At 39.1% G+C, this 19,736-nt stretch overlaps 1 protein-coding gene across 1 annotated transcript; it reads left to right on the plus strand.

Moving 5' to 3' along the window:
• Positions 1-8,187: 8,187 nt before the first annotated feature.
• LOC132649000 (olfactory receptor 4K3-like) lies at positions 8,188-9,129 on the plus strand. Its single transcript, XM_060371658.1, has one exon. The coding sequence runs from the start codon at positions 8,191-8,193 to the stop codon at positions 9,127-9,129; it is 939 nt and encodes a 312-aa protein (XP_060227641.1). The 5' UTR covers positions 8,188-8,190.
• The last annotated feature ends 10,607 nt before the right edge of the window (positions 9,130-19,736 follow it).

Raw genomic sequence — 19,736 nt, forward strand, 5'->3', positions numbered from 1 at the left:
AGAGGGCTGATATATAAAATATAGAGAGAATTTAAGAAATCTAAAACCAACAAATCAAATAATACAATTAAAATATTGAATACAAAGCTAAATCAAGATTTCACACACACACACACACACACACACACATGCACAGAATTCAAAACAGAAGATTTTTGAATGGCTGAGAAACAAATAAATGCTCAATGTCCTTAGCCATCAGAGAAATACAAATCCAAACAATTATTAAGATTCCATCTTATACCAGTCAGAGTGGCTAATATTAAAAAAAAAAAAAAAAACTCAAGTAACAACACATGCTGGAGAGGATGTGGAGAAAGGGGAACACTCTCCATTGCTGTAAACTTGTTCAACCTCTCTGGAAATCAATCTGGCACTTTCTCAGAAAATTGGGGAAAGTTCCACCCACCCTAAGACCCAGCTGTACCACTCCTGGGCATATACTCAAAACATGTTCTACCATATACCAAGGACATTTACTCAACTATGGTCATAGTGGCTCTATTAATAATAGCCAGAATCTAGAAACAACCTAATTGTCCTTCAATTGAGGAATGAATATAGAAATTGTGGTACATTTACACAGTGGAACACTACTCAGCAATCAAAAACAAAGAAATCATGAAATTTGCAGGCAAATGGATGAGACTAGAAAAGATCTTCCAAAGTGAAGTAACACACCTCAGAAAGACACACATGATATGTATTCACTTATAAGTGGATATTAGATCTATACAGGATAATCACACTACAGTTCGCAGATAGGAGGGTGCCGAAATGTCACACAAAAATAGACTAGAGAGCAGAAAGTAGAACAGATAGCATAAGGGAATTGGGCAGGTGATGAAATGGGGAGGAAAAGAAAGGGTGGAGATCAGATGTGGGGAGAAGTGGGGTGGGAGGAAAGAGGGCTGGGAAAAAGAAGGGAAACTTGGAGGGAGGGTCATCTCTTTGTCAAGTTGGAGGCCTGTGACAGGGTAGGCTCCTGGCAGGATATAGTTGTGACTCTAGGTGAGACTCCTAACAGGGGGGAGAGTGGACATGAAGACTGAAGTGACCACTTCCTAGCCAGGCAAGACAACAACCCACAGACAAAATCTGTGATCCAAAACTTACCCTGCCTACAAGAAGTGCAGGGATAAGGAGGAAACAATGATGGAGGGAAAATCCAAACAATAATAGGCCCAACCTGAGACCCACTCGATGGTAGAGAGCCATCTCCTGACACTAATAAGAATACTTTGCTATACTTGCAGATAGGAGCCTAATATGGCTGTCCTCTGGGAGGGTTCAGCCAGCAGCAGATGGAGACAGGTGTTGGGACTTACAGCCAAGCACGTGGTGGAAATCTGGGGGTCCTGTGGAAGTGTAGGAGGAATGATGGAAGGAGATGGAGGGGACAGGAGCCTCACAAGAAGACCAACAGAGACAACTAACCCAGTCCCATGGGGGCTTGCAGAGACTGAGACATCAACTAAGGAGCATGCATGATCTGGACCTAGAGCAACTTGGGTTTCATATGGATGCCTGGCAAGTGGAGGGGTGAGGGCTGTTTCTAACAGGGACTCTGTTGCCTGCTTTTGGATCACTTCCCCCTAGCAGTGCTGCCTTGCCTGGCCTCAGGGGGTGAAAATATGCTCAGACCTGATGTGATTGGATGTGCTGGGGAAGGATAATATGGGGTAGGGAGGGCTCCCCTTTTCTGGGGAAAAATAGTGAGGGGATGGAGGAAGAAGGGTAAGTGTGGCAAGACTGAGCGGAACGAATGGGGGGGTAAATAAAATAATTATAAAAATAAATAAATAAATAAATACATTAATTAATTAATATAAATTTTACCTAACAGGCAAAAACAAATCCACATGTAGTACTTTTATTTTACAATCAGCAGGATTTATTGTAACCCCATATCAAGTCAATTTTCTAAAATCAACAAAGGAAATGTTTATATTCCATAGCGTTCATAGTTATTGCATCAGTTCATACCTGCTAATATCACATACAGTTACAGATCATGCTTCATCAGTAATGTGACCAGATTTTTTCACCATGGGTTGTTTCTTTTATTTTTTTATATTAAATTTTTAATTTTTTAATATTAGTTACAGTTTATTAACTTTGTATCCCAGCTGTATCTTTCTCACTTGTACCCTCCCAATCTTACTCTCCCTCCCTCATCATCTCCCTGCCCCTTTCCAAGTCCACTGATAGGACCTCTCCCCCTTTCATCTGACCCTAGCTTATCAGGTATTTCAGGCCTGGCTGCAATGTCCTCCTCTGTGGCCTAGAAAGAGCCAGCCATTGAGTTCCTTTTAGAAATAGTCCTTGTTCCCCTTACTAGGGTACCCACTTAGATACTGAGCTACATGGGCTACATTCCAGCAGGGGTTCTAGGTTATATCCATACATGGTCCTTGGTTGGAGATACAGTCTCACAAAAGACCCCAGTGCCCAGGTACATTTGGTCCTTGTGGAGCTCCTGTCCTCTCCAGGTCATACTAACTGCCCCTTTCATACGATTCCCTGCACTCTGCTGAAGGTTTGGTTATGCTTTAGGGAATTATGTTCACTGCACAGGTTTTGTTCTTGACATATCTCTCATGATTAGCACGTGGCCTCAAAATCTGAAATTCTTTAGTCACTTAGATTATATTGTTACAGGAACAGACCAGGCAGCTGCAAGCTGTTTTTTAAATTCCTTATAAATGAAGTGAATAATTTCGAAAAGTTCAATAAAATTATCAGTGCTGAGATGACTAATAGGAAGTTTTACTTGTCATTTTCCCATTTTCACAAATTTGCAGTACTCAGTATCATTGCTAATGGAGAAATCCCTAAGGATGTCCAAGATAATTATTTCTTAGGTTCTCATTTTGTTCAGGAAACAGAAAAGGTGACATGGAACACACAGGGGACAGTGAAGTGAAGAAGGATTGGGCCAGGTGGAAAGACGTCTTGATATGCATGAATGTCTTCATAAACCCACATCAGACGGGAAGAAAATATGACCCAAGAGAAAGCTGTGATTTTGGTAAGTCAGCTCTCTGATATCCTTCTTTTAGGTAATTAATAAAATATTTCTAGTTATCTCTTTTTACCATTGTATGTTATATATTAAGTTCAGAATGTGTTTTTGACTTTCTTCTATTTGAGTCCAATATTGTGGGTTTTTTTCCCACTTCTATTCCATGAATCCTCGAGTCTGCCTCAGATGCTCGCCATTTTTAATCAGATAATCTATTAGAGTAGTATACAGTTAACATTTTACAAATATTCACTTCATGTTAACCAGACAGAATAGTTTTGAGTCAAGGAGTGCATAGCAGATAAGAAAACTTTCAGAATAGAATTGGGCATAAAAAGAAAAGCATTCTGAGTGGTTATTGTGGGAATCAGCTCAAAAAGGCATTCAGTACAGAAATGCATGGAAAAGTACAAGAAAATAAACAGTTTGCTTCTAGACTCTTAAAAAGATAAGTCATGTTTCTTATCTTAAAAAGATAATCAGTTTCTTTTTGTATTTCTCAACATAAAAACATTAGATATTCTAAGAGAATTTCTACTAAGTTAAATGCAAAAATTGCAGAGTCCCTTTAAATGATTGTATTCAATAGGTCTTTGTCAGTCGTGATAAAAAGTCCTGGGCAAAAAAAGAGCGGGTGAAGTGGTTATTATGTTCCTGAAAAAAATTGAATATCAAATATGAATCATGCATTTGTATATTTCACATATACATATTATAGTTTGCTTTTAGACTTTTAGAGAGATAATTCAGCTTGTTTTCCTTCACTAATTTTTATGTTAATTAATGTAAAAGCTAACATTAGATTTTTAGGAAAATTGCTAATAAGTTAAATATAAGTATGTATATTTATATATTTATAAATATGCATTTCCATATGTAAAATATGTATGTGTAAATAGAAAAATATTTTCAGATATAAATACATATGTTCAAATATACTATATATACATATAGATGAGCATGTATATCTTAAACAGAGTTCAGCTGAACATCAGAATATTGGCCATAACTTTATGAATCATATTGTTTCAAGACACAGTAGGAAATAAGATTAAAGGGAACAATTCATGCACCATTTTGCTCTGGATATTAGAGAGGTGTAATGCCCATGTGTGTATTTTATTCTATGATTTCACAGCACATTAAATTGAGTGTGTAATATTATTTAAGCTCCTGTAATATCTGGCATCATTTTTACTAGCTTCTCAAAAATCATGTGGATATAAAACATTCTGATTAACAGCATTAAAACAGAACTGATCATGTACAGTCACTACTATGTATCAGCCATGTAAGATTTTTACGTTCACAGAGGTCTGCTGACAATACTGTCCTACTTCTATAATACTAGAGAAGACTATCTATCTATCTATCTATCTATCTATCTATCTATCTATCTATCATCGTTTTTTAGAGGCAGGTTTTCTCTGTGTAGTCTTGGCTATACTGGACTCACTTTGTAGAACAGTCTGACCTCGAACTCACAGAGGCCCACTGACCTTTTCCTCCTTGAATGCTGGGAACACAGACATGCACCACTGTGCCCAGCTGAGGAGACACTTTAAAAGGCATTGCTTGAGACTTGGTTCAGCTTTGCAGCAGAGGTCCCAAAGGACAGTTTGACAATGCTCTGTAAATGAATGCACTTTCTTAGTAATTTCCTTTGGTAGTGCCATAATTCTACCATGAATGTAAAAATTGAGCTCAGTAAAGCCAACACCAAGAGACATGGTATAGTGGAAGGGGTGAAATCCAAGGAATCCTTAATTCTATGCAAAAAAATCACAGCCAAATAAAGATTCCTGAGAGCATAAGAAGCAGTGTGTCCCAGGAAAGAGCACGCCAACTGGATACCTAGTACCAAGTGGTCATCCTGAGAACATGCATACAAGTAACATTACACAGGCTGAATAATTTGTATGTATAAAAATATTAATAAAAGGTAGGCTGTGATTTCCTTTTTCTCCTTTTTTATTACTCAGATTTTTTTTTTAATCATACAATATAGTCTCAATATGCTTTTTCCCTTCCCTTATTTCTCTGACTTCCTACCCACATTGTCTCTCATTTGGATCCTCTCCCTTTGTGCCTCTCATTACAAAAACAAACAAACAAACAAAAAAGAAGACAGGCTTCTAACAGATAACAACAAAGGATAACAAAATAAAAAATATTAAGATAAACCAAATACTATCATATCCAAGTAGGATAAGAGAAGCCAACTGTAAAATCAAAGAGCCCCAAGAAAAGGCACAAGAATCAGAAACTCACACATCTATTCAAGAGTCTCATATAATTATAAGAATGAAATCTATACTATTACATGCTGAATACTTGGTGAAGACACATGTAGCCCTCTGCTTTCTTCTTCATTATTTTTGAATTCCTATGAGCTTCAATCTGTTGATTTAAGGTAACTTGTTTTCCCACGAATTTGACAGAGAACAAGGAACAGTATATGGGAGAATCTGGAGGGAAGAAAGGAGAGAAATATTGTCATTATATTATAACTTTTTTAAAAAATAAAAGAAACAATATAAAAATGAACAAAAAGTTTAACTTGACCCTAAACTTTATGATATGTAATAAAATTAAATATATATCAAGGAATACTAATTCTTCATTGTGTGATCAGCGTATTTTCCTTAGATATTGGGCATATCTTTGTAAGGCATGTGTATTTACTTATTCCATCAGCTTTCTTTAGCAGATGGATGTGCTGCCTGATGCCTTGATAACTTTTTCTTGTCTTGCATTCCTTCTCCACACTTTGGTGATGACAGAAAACAGGAACTTAAAATAATTCTGATGATGGCATCAAGGATTTTATTGTCCACCTGCTCTAGGATAAAATGAGACCCCAAGTTGAAAAGCACCATGAAAATTACTTAAGGGAAAAAAAGTGATCAATGACTGTTTACCGCCTGGTTTCAGTATTGTTCACTATACTAGCATAAGCACCCTGCCTTGAGGTGAATAACTGCTGCTCACTGGAAGCATAACTTCCACTTCATCCAAGGCTGATAGTCAAAGGACAACCTTGTTGACATATTTATGTAATTCATTCTGTTCTTTACAATAACATAGATGATCAGTAGAAAAGCAAAACAATAAGGAAATACATACTAGTGATAGGATGATGATAGGTGTTGTTTATGTCATGAAACTAAAGTATTTCAAAATCTGAAGTGGTCTCAAGATTAGTTTATGCAATTTAAGATCAATATTTTCTCTCTTTTTTTTCTTTTTAGTGTTTCTTACTGGCTTTCTTACCCTTTCTTTTTTTAATTTAATTTATTTTTTTATTATTAGTTACATTTTACTAACTCTGTATTCCAGCTGTATCCCACTCCCTCATTCCCTCCAAATCCCACCCTACCTCCCTCAGCTCCTCCCTGCCCCTTTCCAAGTCCACTGATTGGGGAGGACCTCATCCCCTTTCATCTGACCCTGTTTTTTCAGGTGTCTTCAGGACTTGCTGCAAAGTCCTCCTCTGTGGCCTAGCAGGACTGCTCCTCCCTTGAGAGGTGGGGAGGTCAAAGAGCCTGCCATTGAGTTCCTGTCAGAAATGGCTGAGATTGAAGTAAATGTGACTTGCAGTGATCAGGTCTGACTATGACTTGCCTTGTGCTTTCAATCCATTTACACTGGTGTTTGTAGTAGTATTTGTTAATCAGTTTAGTTGAGCAAACAAAATCTATTATATATATTTATTAATGAATAACTGTGAACTTTGTATTTATATCTCATGCCAGTGTGTATGTTATAGCACCTTCTGTATGCTTCCCACCTAAGGTTTTTCCAACATGTCCTTTCAAGCTTTAAGCTAAAATTGTATTTTTCATTAATCAATTAGTTACTTTAGTTTATATCCCGATAAGAACTCCCCCTTCCACCTCTATTCCCAGGGCCTCTTTCTGCCCTCCGCTTCCCTAATATCACTCTCCCTTTCTCCTAGAAGAGGAAACATCCCAAGAATATCAACCCTCCTTGGCATATCAAGTTGTGGTAGGAATGGGATTATTCTCTTCTATTGAGGGTAGACAATGTCGTCCAGTTAGGGGAAAGGGATCCATGGGCAGACAGCAGAGTCAGAGACAGCCATGGAGGCTGCTGTAAGAGGTCCCACATGAGGACTAAGCTGTACATCTTTTATATATATGTGAGGGGCCCAGGTCAGGCCCATAGACACTCTCTTCTTGTGGTTCAGTCTCTATGAGCCCCTTTGGGCCCAGGCTAGTTGATTTTGTAGGCTTTCTTGTTGTATCCTTGATTTTTCTGGCTCTTTTAATCCTTCCTCCCCCTCTTCGATAAGACTTTCTAAGCCATGCCAACTCTTTGGCTGTGGTTCTCTGCATCTGTTTTCATCAGCTGATGGGTGAAGCCACTCAGATGACAGTTATGCCGGTTTCCTGCCTGTAAGTATAGCAAAATATTATTAATACTGTCATGCGTGGGCTCTCTCTCATAGCATGGGACTCAAGTTAGGAAAGTCAATGATTGGATAGGTCGAAGGTTTTATGGGTGGGTTGGTGTTTCTCTTCTTCTATTGTAAATTCCCCCTGTCGACAGGAGGGGGCCACAGCATGCTCCATAACCCCTGCTTCTAGGAGTCTCAGCTAGGGTCACCACCATAGACTCCCAGGAGCCTCCACCATCCCAGAGAAGACACAGATATTATTCTACTGATGCTCAAAGAAATCATTATACAGTCTGACAAAATGGTAATATCATATAATACCATTTTTACTGAATTTTGCTGTATTTCCCCTTCAGCTGCCAAATTTAATTCTTATTTTTGTTATGGAATTTCATGAACACTAGTAACACATTTGGACAATTTTTCTCAATGAAACAGCATCCATTTTGGGGTTTTTACGTTGCTCTCTTGCTTTACTCACTGCTCTCTTAAAAAGAAATTGCTGATAGAGCATGTGAATAACAGTCACACATAATGTTTCTCTTCATGCGCTTGACTCATTAGCTTTCACCTCAGGCAGCAATGTTACTCATTCTTGCCTTAGATTTATCTTCAATTTATCCAATTCTACTCAGATGAGTTTCAATACGAATGTCTAATTCTACAAAGAAAATAGCCTACAGCATATCTCTAGTTAATAATTTTTCTTTCTTTGCAGGTTACTTCTGAAGACATACTGAGAAAAATGGGTGAGGGCAATCAGTCTGTGGTGTCAGAATTTATACTTTGGGGACTTTCCAACTCATGGAATATTCAGCTCTCACTCTTTGTGATAGTTTTAATGCTTTATCTTCTCATTGTTTCTGGAAATATTACCATTCTTGTTTTAATCATCACTGACCCGCATCTGCATTCTCCCATGTACTTCCTGTTGGCCAACCTGTCTTTTGTTGATATGTGGCTTTCTACGATCACCACTCCTAAAATGATCACAGACTTTCTCAGGGAAAACAAGACCATTTCCTTTGCAGGCTGTATGTGTCAGATCTTCTTTGCTCACTGCATCGCTGCAGGAGAGATGGTGTTGTTGGTGATAATGGCTTATGACCGCTATGTGGCCATCTGCAAGCCACTGCATTACTTCACCATCATGAACCTGAAGAGATGTACTGGGTTTGTGTTGAGTTCCTGGACAACTGGATTTGTACATGCCATGAGTCACCTGGTAGTGATTGTGGAGCTGCCATTTTGTGGACCTAAGGAAATAGACAGTTTTTTCTGTGATATGCCATTGGTAATCAAGCTAGCTTGCATAGATTCCCCTGTTTTGGATGTTCTAACAAATGCTGACTGTGGGGTTGTGGCTGTAACCTGCTTTATTCTGTTGCTCATATCCTATACATATATCCTAATCACTGTACAGCAGAGCTCTAAAGCTGGGGCACATAAGGCCCTGTCCACGTGCACTGCCCACATCACAGTGGTGATGATCTTTTTTTTACCTTGCATCTTCATCTATGTGTGGCCCCTCAATATCACCTGGTTGGATAAATTTCTTGCTGTGTTTTACTCTGTTTTCACACCTCTCCTCAACCCAGCTATTTATACTCTGAGAAATAAAGACATGAAAAATGCCATGAAAAGATTCATAAGCAACTATTTTGGTCCCAAAGGAAATTTCTAATATCCAGATATCTGTACTAATTACTGAACATAGTGAAACTGACTGTTTGAAATAGATTTTTTTTTTCAATGCAGTTTATTCAGGAACCTTGAACAATCCTCGGACCCTGGGGAAAGCCAGCCCACAGCTTAAATAGCCTCTGGGTAGCCAACCCAGGAATGCCACGTGGGCAATGCAGATAGGTCCACATACATGGAAGCAAGCCAGATCCTCGGCCTTAGCCAAATGTGGAGTTGTTCCTGACAGAGAGCACTCACCATCGGGAAGGTGGAAGGCAGAAACCAGCTCCATCTTTAAGGCATAGCATTCCGCAGCTCTCTACAGTTCCCCCTTTTTGTTTTAGACGCATCAGGCAAGAGTAGAGGTCTGATCTCTGATATTAGAAATAAATTGGGACTTTGTACCGATGTTCATTTAGGTGTCATCCACCCAAAGAGCATCAGACCCGTCCTATACCTTTTTCTCAGAGGCGGGACCTGGGGCATCAACCCGCATGCAACCAGACATGCTCTTCTCTGGGTCGAAAGCAGCTGACCCTGAGTGCCGTGCTTAGCCTCGCATCCTGAGCGTATCATTTTAGCTTTTTATGGTATCCAACCATGCTTGGGGAGAATGTCCTGCTTCAATGGCTGTAAAGGCCTGAATGATCATGGCTGCATCACACTGTTGTGAGACTCTAATCTTGCATATATACCACAGGCAAACCAAGGAGACCAACACCAGAAGGCCTGCTAATGCTCCCATGCCCGCCCATTCCTTCAGATGATTCATGGCTGCAGCAATCCATGTTGATAATCCTGTGGCTAGTCCCGCGTCCACTCTGGTAGAATTTACTGTGACAATGGCCACTCTCAGCTGCTCCATTGTAGTATCGAATTCTCCAGTCCAATTACCTAAAATATAGCTCGACAATTGTTTAGACAGATTTGCAGCACAGGAAAAATTCTCATGTTGTATGCTAGTGACTCAAAGTCCAGCATACTTTCATTGACAGCCAGGTTGAGCGATTTGCCATAGGGTATCAATTTGCTCCTGCTAGAGGTCAATCCTCTGATTGAACACCATCAAGCTTCCTTTTAGTTGAGCATTAATTCCTTTATGTACAACTAAGGCATGAGCTACATTGGCTAAATGATTATTCAGGGTCTGAGCAGTCTGCCCAGTATGACTCATGGCTCATACTCCAACCAAGGACTATTCATGGAGATAACCCAGAACCCCTGCACAGATGTAGCCCAGTGTAGTTCAGAGTCCAATTGGGTTACATAGTAATGTGAAGAGGGACTTCCTCTGACATAATCTGATTGGCCTGCTCTTTGATCACCTCCCTCTGGGGGGGGGAGCAGCCTCACCAGGCCATAGTAGAGGACAATACAGCCACTTTTGATGTGAACTGACAGACTAAGATCAGAAAGGAGAGGAGAACCTCCCCTATCAGTGGACTTGGGGAGTGGCATGCAAGCAAAGGGAGGAGGGAGGGTCGGATTGGGAGGGGAGGAGGGAGGGGCTTATGGGGGGATGCAGAATGAATAAAGTGTAATTGATGAAAAATTTAAGAAAAAAGGGAAAAAATAATTTAAGAACCTTAAATGACTTTCAAAATTGGAGGAAAACATGGATTTAGTCAATTGGCATGGAGCACGTCTCGCCCCTGGGGGCAATGGGCTCCTGAACCTACTCAGACCTCGGACACCACCACTGCTATTTCTAGAACTGACACAGGATGTTCCAACGAGGGGTTAAGGCTTCTCATAATATTTCCTATAAGCCCACACCTGTTTGTCTATATCCCCCATTTTTATTCATTATTAGCCAGATAGAGCCAAGTAATTGTGGTAATGATACTTGCTTTTTTGCCCAATGCTGGAATGCTAGTAAATTTAGGTATGCCCTGGTTACTCGCATGCCTCACTGGGCACCTGTGCCCATTGATGCCCCTCAGGCTATGACTCTCTTCAGACAGAAAAGGGATCTTGGAACTACAGCCACCATTGTTACTACCATCTCATTGGCGGCTGTTGGAGCTACCACCAGGGCATTAGCCTTGAAATAGATTTTAAGTTAGAAAATATAGTTGATATTCAAAATTTGTACAAATACCCTAATATAGATATAACTTGATAATTTAAAGAAACTATGACATTTACTGAGCAACCTTCAAAACACTGTGAAAATTTCTTCCTAAATCTAAACTGAATGTTCTTTCTTTGTAGGGATATCATAAAACTGTTCCTCTATGTTTTTAATAGAGTTTACCTTAATGTGTATTGACCAAACATATGTTTATCTTTATAAATAACATCTTAGTAAAATTTACCTGATTATAATTCTGTGTACTACCACATGCCCAGGGTTTTCAATTTCTTTGCCAAATGGCCAATAGCATCACTTTTGCCTGATCACAGCTATCTACCAAAAAAACTAAGGGAATGGGAAGAAAATGTTAAGAGAAGATCAAACAAAAGTTATACATTCCACAAATCAGCATTGTATTATACTTTGTGTTTTTTATTTTAAAAAGAGATGAATAAGTATCATAATAAAATGTTCAAAAGATTTTACTGAGATTTCTATGTCATCTCAATCTGATACTAAAATTTGTGCTCTAAATTATTATTTAATATCATATATCCTGAAATAGAATCTCCATGAGGTCTGTTTTCATATATTGATTGATTCATTATTAAAGCTGTTGTACTTTATTCAGTAGTTGGCACACATGAGACATTTATTCAACACATTTGTAAGTACAGATATGGCATGTTGTCTGCAAGACTGCAGAAGTGTTAAAACTATATAGACTGTCGCCTTTATCTTTTTTTGCCCATCATAGCTATTTGGAAAGACTCTGTTAATGAAAATAGATAGCATACTCTTGTTTCAGGACACAGAGAAACCAAACTGACTGGGGTACTTCCTCCCATTGGATATCATTCATGATGTTAAAAGGTGCTCATTCTCCTCGTTTAGGATTCTTTCTTTCCTCCAGTATGTAATTTTAGTGTATTTGGTGAAAATCAAAGTGGAGACTTAAGTAAAGTCTTTCTGGTATATTTTATTCATCTATATGTAGTTATACAAGTATGCCAGTACCATACTGTTGTGGTTCATTTACACAATTAAATATTACTCAGCAATTAAACAGAAGGAAATCATGAAATTTGTAGGCAAATGGTGGCATATAGAAAAGATCATCCTTGCGCAAATTGCAGGGAATCTTATGTAAGAAGTGGGAAATAATAAGATCTGGAGAGGACAGGAACCCCACAAGAGAGCAACAGAACCAAAAAAATTGAACACAGGGGTCTTCCCAGAGACTCATATTCCAACCAAGTACCTTGCATGGAGATAACCTAGGACCTCTGCACAGATGTTGTCCATGGCAGTTCAGTGTCCAAGTGGGTTACATAGTAATGGGAAGAGGGACTGCCTCTGACATAATCTGATAGGCCTGTTCTTTGATCACCTCCCCCTGAAGGGAGATCAGCATGACCAGGCCACAGAGGATGACAATGCAGCCACTCCTGATGAGATCTGATAGACTAAGATCAGGAGGACCTCCCCTATCAGTGGAATTGAGGAGGGGCATGTACGAAGAAGAGGGTGGGAGGGTGGGACCCGGAGGGGAGGAGGGAGGAGGGAGGAGGGAGGGGCTTATAGGGGGATAAAAAGTGAAAAAACTGTAAAAGTAAAATAAAATCCAAAAAAAGAAAAAAGAAAAGATCATCCTGAGTGAGGTATACCAGATGCAGAAAGACACACATGGTATATACTCACTTATAAGTGGAAATTAGACATGTAATATAGGATAAACATACCAAAATCTGTACACCTAAAGAAGCTAAGCAAGAAGGAGGCCCATGGGTAAGATGATCAATTCTCACTCAGAAAGACAAACGGGATGAACATTGGAAGAATGAGAAAACAGGAAACAGAACAGGAGCCAGCCACAGAGGCCCTCTGAAAGACTCTACCCAGTAGTGTATCAAAGCAAATGCTGAGACTCTTAACCAAACTTTGGGCAGAGTTCAGGGAATCTTGTGAAACAAGAGGGAGAGATTAAGACCTGGAGAGGACAAGAGCTCCACAAGGAGAGTAACAGAACCAAAAAATTCTGGCACAGAGGGCTTTTCTGAAACTGATAATCCCACCAAGGACCATTCATGGATATAACCTAGACCCTCTGCTCAGATGTAGCCCATGGCAGCTCATTATCTAAGTAGGTACTTGGTAAGGGGAACAGGGACTGTCTCTAACATGAACCCAGTGGCTGGCTCTTTGATTGCCTGTCCCCCATGGGGGAAGCTCCCTTGCCAGGCCATAGAGGAGGAAAATACATCCTATCCTGATGACAACCAGATAAGCTAGGGAGAGATAGAAGGTGAGGAGGACCTCTCCTATCAGTAGACTCAGAGAGAGGCATGGGAGGAGACTAGGGAGAGAGGGTAGGGTTGGGAGGGAATGAGGGAAGGGGCTACAGCTGGGATACAAAATGAATAAAATATAATTAATATAAAAAATAAAAATTTAATAAAAAGTGGGATACGCTGTCTGCAGGGTAGAGCCTTTCAGAGGCCCTCTGTGGCAGGTTCCTAGGTTGTTTTCTGTTTTCTTCTTCTGATGTCCATCCTCTTTGCCTTTCGGCATACAGATTGAGCATTTTAGTCAGGGTTCTCTCTCTTGAATAGTTTCTTTAGATGTACAGGTTTTAGTAGTTTTATCCTATGTTATATGTCTATATGAGTGAGTGTATACCCTGTGTGTTTTTCTTCTTCTGGGACAGCTCACTCAGGATGATCCTTTCCAGGTCCCACCATTTACCTGCAAATTTCATGATTTCCTTATTTTTCATTGCAGAGTAATATTCCATTGTGTAGATGTACCACAATTTCTGCATCCATTCTTCAGTTGAGGGGCATCTGGGCTGTTTCCACCATCTGGCTATTACAAATAAGGCTGCTACAAACACGGTTGAGCAAATGTCCTTATTGTGTACTTGAACCTCTTTTGGATATATGCCTAGGAGTGGTATGGCTGGATCTTGAGGAAGCGCTATTCTTAGTTGTCTGAGAAAGTGCCAGATTGATATCCAGAGGGGTTGTACGAGTTTGCTTTCCTGCCATTGTGGCCTTAGTATGGAATTCCACAGTAGTGTTCAGGCTATTTGAAGTTACTTAGTTCCTAATGCCCTGCCTACCTTGGCTTCTGTTTCAGTCAGGGTTCTGTATAAGAACACAACTGAAAAAAATTAATGTGTGGGGGCCTGAGAGATGGCTCAGCAGTTAAGAGCACTGTCTGCTATTCCACAGGACCTGGGTCCATTTCCCAACACCCACATGAAAGCTCACAACTGTCTATAACTCTATTTCCAGGGGATCTGACATCGTCACACAGACAGGCAAAACACCAGTGAATACAAAAAATAAAATGAATGTGTGTGTTCACATGTGCATGCGTGTTTGAGTAGATTGGTTTACTGGTTGTGGTTCAGGCAGTCCAACAATGGTTGTCTCTTGAGGTAAAGGCCAAGGACTCAGTAGCTTGTACAGTCCAGGTGACTAGATATCTCAGCAGTCCCAGTCTAATGCTGGAGTCCCTGTGGATCCCTGAGAGCTGCTGGTCTTCTATCTACATTGAAACCATAAGTGAGGGAGTTTTAACACCAGTGAAGGAAGGAATGCCCCAGCATCAGGATAGATGAACTTGCCAGTAACAGCGAGGACAAGGAAATCATGAAATTTGCAGGCAAATGAAAGGAACTAGAAAAGATGATCCTGAGTGAGGTATCCCACAACCAGAAAAACACGAATGGTATGCACCCACTTATAAGTGGATATTAACTATATAACATTAAGATAACCATACTAAAATCTACAAACCTAAAGAAACTAAACAACAAGGAGGACTCTAGGGAGGATGTTTAAATATCATCCAAAATGGCAAACAGGATAGACACCCGAAGCAGTGGAAAAGAGGGAACAAGACAGGAGCCTTCCATAGAGGGTCCTCTGAAAGGCTCCACCCAACAAGGGATTGAAGCAGATGCTGAGACTCACAGCTAAACTTTGAGCAGAGAGCAGGGAATCTTATGGAAGAAGGGAGGAATAGAAGGACCCAGAGGGGATAGGAGCTACAAAACGAGACCAACAAAGCTAAAATATCTGAGCCCAGCAGGCCCTGTAGAGACTGATGCTCCAACCAAGGACCATGCATGGAGAGGACCTAGACTTCCAGCTCAGATGTAGCCAATAGGCAAATCAGTCTCCATGTGGGTTACTGAGTAAGGGGCTGCCTCTGTCATGAACTAACTCTGTTGACTGCTCTTTAGTTACTTTCCCCTGGCTATGTGACCTTGCCAGGCCACAGAGGAAGAGGATCCAGGCAGCCCTGATGAGACTTGATAAGCTAGGGTAAGATGGCAGTTGATAAGAACTCCCCCTTTCAATGGACTAGAAGAAGGGGATGGGGGGATGAAGAAGGGTGGATGGGACCGTGAGGAGAAGAGGGAGGGGCTACAGTGGGAATATAAAATGAATAAATTGTAAAATATAAAAACAAAAAGTTGCCCCCCCAAAAAAAAAGTGGGATACAGAACTAAACAGAGAATTCTCAGTACAGGGATATTGAATGGCAGAGAAACACATAAATAAATTCAATGTCCTTAGTCATCAGGAAAATGCAAATCAAAAAGACCCTGAGATTTCATCTTACATCCAACAGAATGGCCAAGATTAAATATTCAAGTGACACCACATGCTAGAAAGGATGTTGGAGAAAGGGCAACCCTCCTCCATTGCTGGTGGGAATGTAAACTTGTACAACCACTTTGGGAATCAATATGGCAATTTCTTTTTTTAATTTTTATTTTATTTTAGTTTTAATTACACTTTATTTACTTTGTATCCTCCCTCTAGTTCCCTTCCTCCTCTCTTCCCAATCCCTCCCTTCCTCCCCCTTCTCCACGCATGCTCCTCCCCAAGTCCACTGGTACTGGAGGGTTTCTTTTTCTTCACTTTGATCCTAGTCTGTTAGGTCTAATCAGGAGTGGCTGTATTGTCTTCCTCTGTGGCCTGGTAAGACTTCTCCCCCCTCAGGGGGAGGTGATCAAAAAGCAGGCCAATCAGTTCATGTCAGAAGCAGTCCCTGTTCCCATTACTATGGAACCCACTTGGACACTGAACTACCATCTGTGTACTTTCTTGCTACCTGAAGATCCAGCTTTACCACTCCTATGTCTATATCCAAATGATGCCCAAGTATAAAATTTCAAATAAGCCAAAAGAACAAATTCTGACCAAATAAGATCAGAAATCAATGAAAAAAAAATAGACCAATAAACAGGTGAATAATGTATTAAAGCAGAAACAAACATAATTGTGTGCTCATTTATTATGAAAAAGTTGACTCAAAAAGGACCTATAAAAGGGTGTTAATCACAAAATTAGCAGGTTATCTAGGTTGGGTACAGGGAAGAGGTGACATGGTTGATGTTTGGAGTTGATGAGTTCCAGGACTATCTGGAGGCAGAATTTTACCTGTTTTCTCTAAATACTTTCTAGTGGCCGAAGAAAGACCTTGAACTATAGATGATAATTAATTTTGTCAAAAATGTACTGACATAAAATAAAAATTTCATAGACATACCTATACTACCATTTGGCAAATTTTATAGACATATCTACACTAACATTTGGCAAACAGCTCTTGATTGGGGTTAGCAATCTACACGTAAAATTAATGATTACTATCAAGTCAAAAGTTGAATCTTTAAAGTGTTTAATTTTGAATGGATATGCTAAAATGTCAATTAAGCTGACAGTGAAGTAGAATAAAATTAAATAATTAGGGAAGAATATGTCTGTGATCTTAATAACATTAAAGTCCATAACATAATATGGAATGCTTTATGCCTTTTTATTTCTCAGCTTAGAGGAAATAGGTGAATTTGTCAAAAAAAATTACAGCTTTCCTTTGGAATTTAGTGTAAGACAAAAATCCATTTCTTACATTTTTATTCATTGTTGTACTTGAAGTCTTAGACAATGTAAAAAATTAAAAAGGAAACAAGAATTAAAACTCATAAAACTCATTATATTGGTAGGTGTCATAAATATTTGATTAGTAAATACTGAATAATCCAAACAGCAATTACTAGATACAATGAATTATTTCAGAAAGAGTGTAGAATATGAAATTTTAAAATTGTATATATCTATACAATGAGCAGTAGAACTAAATGTTTATAATATCAAGACCTCATGACCATCTTTGACAAAACAATACTATGTAAATTACATAATACTACTGAGTGTATTGAGAATGATGTAATTCAGACAGAAATAAACGATTTTGTATGTCACAAACTCAGTAGATAATTAAGTTTGAGTTAGAAGACTGTATTGTTCATGTCCTTGCTTCAGTATTCTCTGGGTTGTGGTGTGTTTGACTGATGCCAAGTTTTTGAGCTTGGAGCTTCTCTGGGCTTGCAAGCTTATATTCCATTAAGAGTTTATCTGTGAGATGAAATATTAAACAAGATGCTGTGCTAATATCAACGAGCATTTCTTTTCTGTGTAATTTTGTTTCTCAGCTTCCATTCTCTCTTCTCTGCCTTTTATCCTATCTTATTTTCCTCCTTCTCTAACCCATCCATCCTCTTTATCATTTATGTGCTGCTGTCTCTGGCTGTATATATTTGGCATAAACGTACACCTCCTTCTTACACAAATTTTGTAGATTATCTTAAAACTTTATGAAAATTGTCTTGCACAAATCAGGATATTTACAAAACTCACTGTTGTAAATATTGATGTCTTTTCAGCATTTCAAACTGTACCCATTCTTTTCTTGAATTTGATGAATAGTCTAGATAATTTTTCCGATTAACTATCCCATGCTTTAATTTTTCTTTTGTTGAATCAGTTTTTACATATTTCTGTCTTGTTACTCTCCTGTAGAATATCATGAGGCAGATCATCTTTTTAAATTAAATTTTTATTTTTTATATTAATTGCAGTTTATTCACTTTGTATCCCAGCTGTAGTGCCCTTTTTCATTTCCTCCCAATCCCACCTTCCCTCCCCCATCTCCTCCCTGCCCCTCTCTAAGTCTACTAATAGGGGGAATCCTCCTCCCCTTCCATCTGACCCTAGCTTATTAGGTCTTTGTTAATTAACCTTGTGATTACTTAATTTAAAATTTTCCCACATGATCTGTATTTTCGAATTTTCTTGCTTATCTACATTATATTATGGCAAAACTTTTACCTACTAATTTTAGCTTATTAGGTTAATTTGAAGGGAAAATATGTTATTTTATTTTAATGATTATTTCATGGATGCTTCTATGTAGTTCTGTTTCAACCTGTTATACTCATTGTTATCACTCGACCATATCAGTGATTGTCATATGAGTCTTTTCTTGTTACTGGCAGACGGTTCTTCTTCTGTGTTTTTCATTTGTTTGGCTTTATTGCAACAAAATTATTTAGGCACTTTTAAGTGAGAAACAAAAGGCTTTTTAGAGATATGCATGGTGTTACTATTTTAGCAGCTTTACTGTTTGGTTGTGTTATTAAATATTGACATAAGATACTTTATAGGCCAGAGATGACATTTAAATGCAATTTTAGCTTGTTTATATTTTAGCATGAAACTTTTTGAAAATATGTCTTGTAAATATCGTTTTCATCTTATATATACTGTAAGCTTAAAATTTTTGCTAATTTTCTATTAGGTTGTTCAGGAAAGCTACATAATATATATAATTACTTTTATTATTTAAGTATTAAAGTTACTACTCCTTGGATGCTATTAAGTCTCTCATTTATTTTCTTTTTATATAGTCCAGTGTAAGGTAAAAGTTAGTTGTTTTTTTTTGTTTTGTTTTGTTTTGTTTTTTTTTTCTTCTCAATGCAGTTTATTCAGGAAACTTGAACAATCTTCTGACCCTGGGGAAAGCCAGCCCACAGCTTAAATAGCCTCTGTGTAGCCAACCCCATTGTGCCTCTTGGGCAATGCAGATGGGTCCACATACACAGAAACAAGCCAGATCCTCAGCCATAGCCAAATATGGAGTTGTTTGTGACAGAGAGCACTCACCATCGGGAAGGTGGAAGGCAGAAACCAGCTCCATCTTTAAGGCTAGGCATTAAGCAGCTCTCTACAGTTCCCCCTTTTTGTTTTAGACCCATCAGGCAAGAGTAGAAGTCTGATCTCTGATATTAAAAATAAATTGGGGCTTTGTACCAATGATCATTTAGGTGTCATCCACCCAAAGAGCATCAGACCCGTCCTATACCTTTTTCTCAGAGGCGGGACCTGGGGCATCAACCCGCATGCAATCAGACATGCTCTTCTCTGGGTCCAAAGCGGGTGACCCTGAGTGCAGTGCTTAGCCTCGCATCCTGAGCATAACATTTTAGCTTTTTATGGTATCCAACCATGCTTGGGGAGACTGTCCTGCTTCAATGGCTGTAAAGGCCTGAATGGTCATGGCTGCATTACGCTGTTGTGAGACTCTAAACTTGCATATATACCACAGGCAAACCAAGGAGACCAACACCAGAAGGCCTGCTAACGCTCCCATGCCCACCCATTCCTTCAGAT

Source organism: Meriones unguiculatus, chromosome 18 (genome assembly GCF_030254825.1).
Source record: "Meriones unguiculatus strain TT.TT164.6M chromosome 18, Bangor_MerUng_6.1, whole genome shotgun sequence".
Taxonomy (NCBI): Eukaryota; Metazoa; Chordata; class Mammalia; order Rodentia; family Muridae; genus Meriones; species Meriones unguiculatus.

Bases quoted from the DNA above. Each gene is read 5' to 3' on its own strand.
- LOC132649000 (XM_060371658.1), top strand. From the start codon at position 8,191: ATGGGTGAGGGCAATCAGTCTGTGGTGTCAGAATTTATACTTTGGGGA.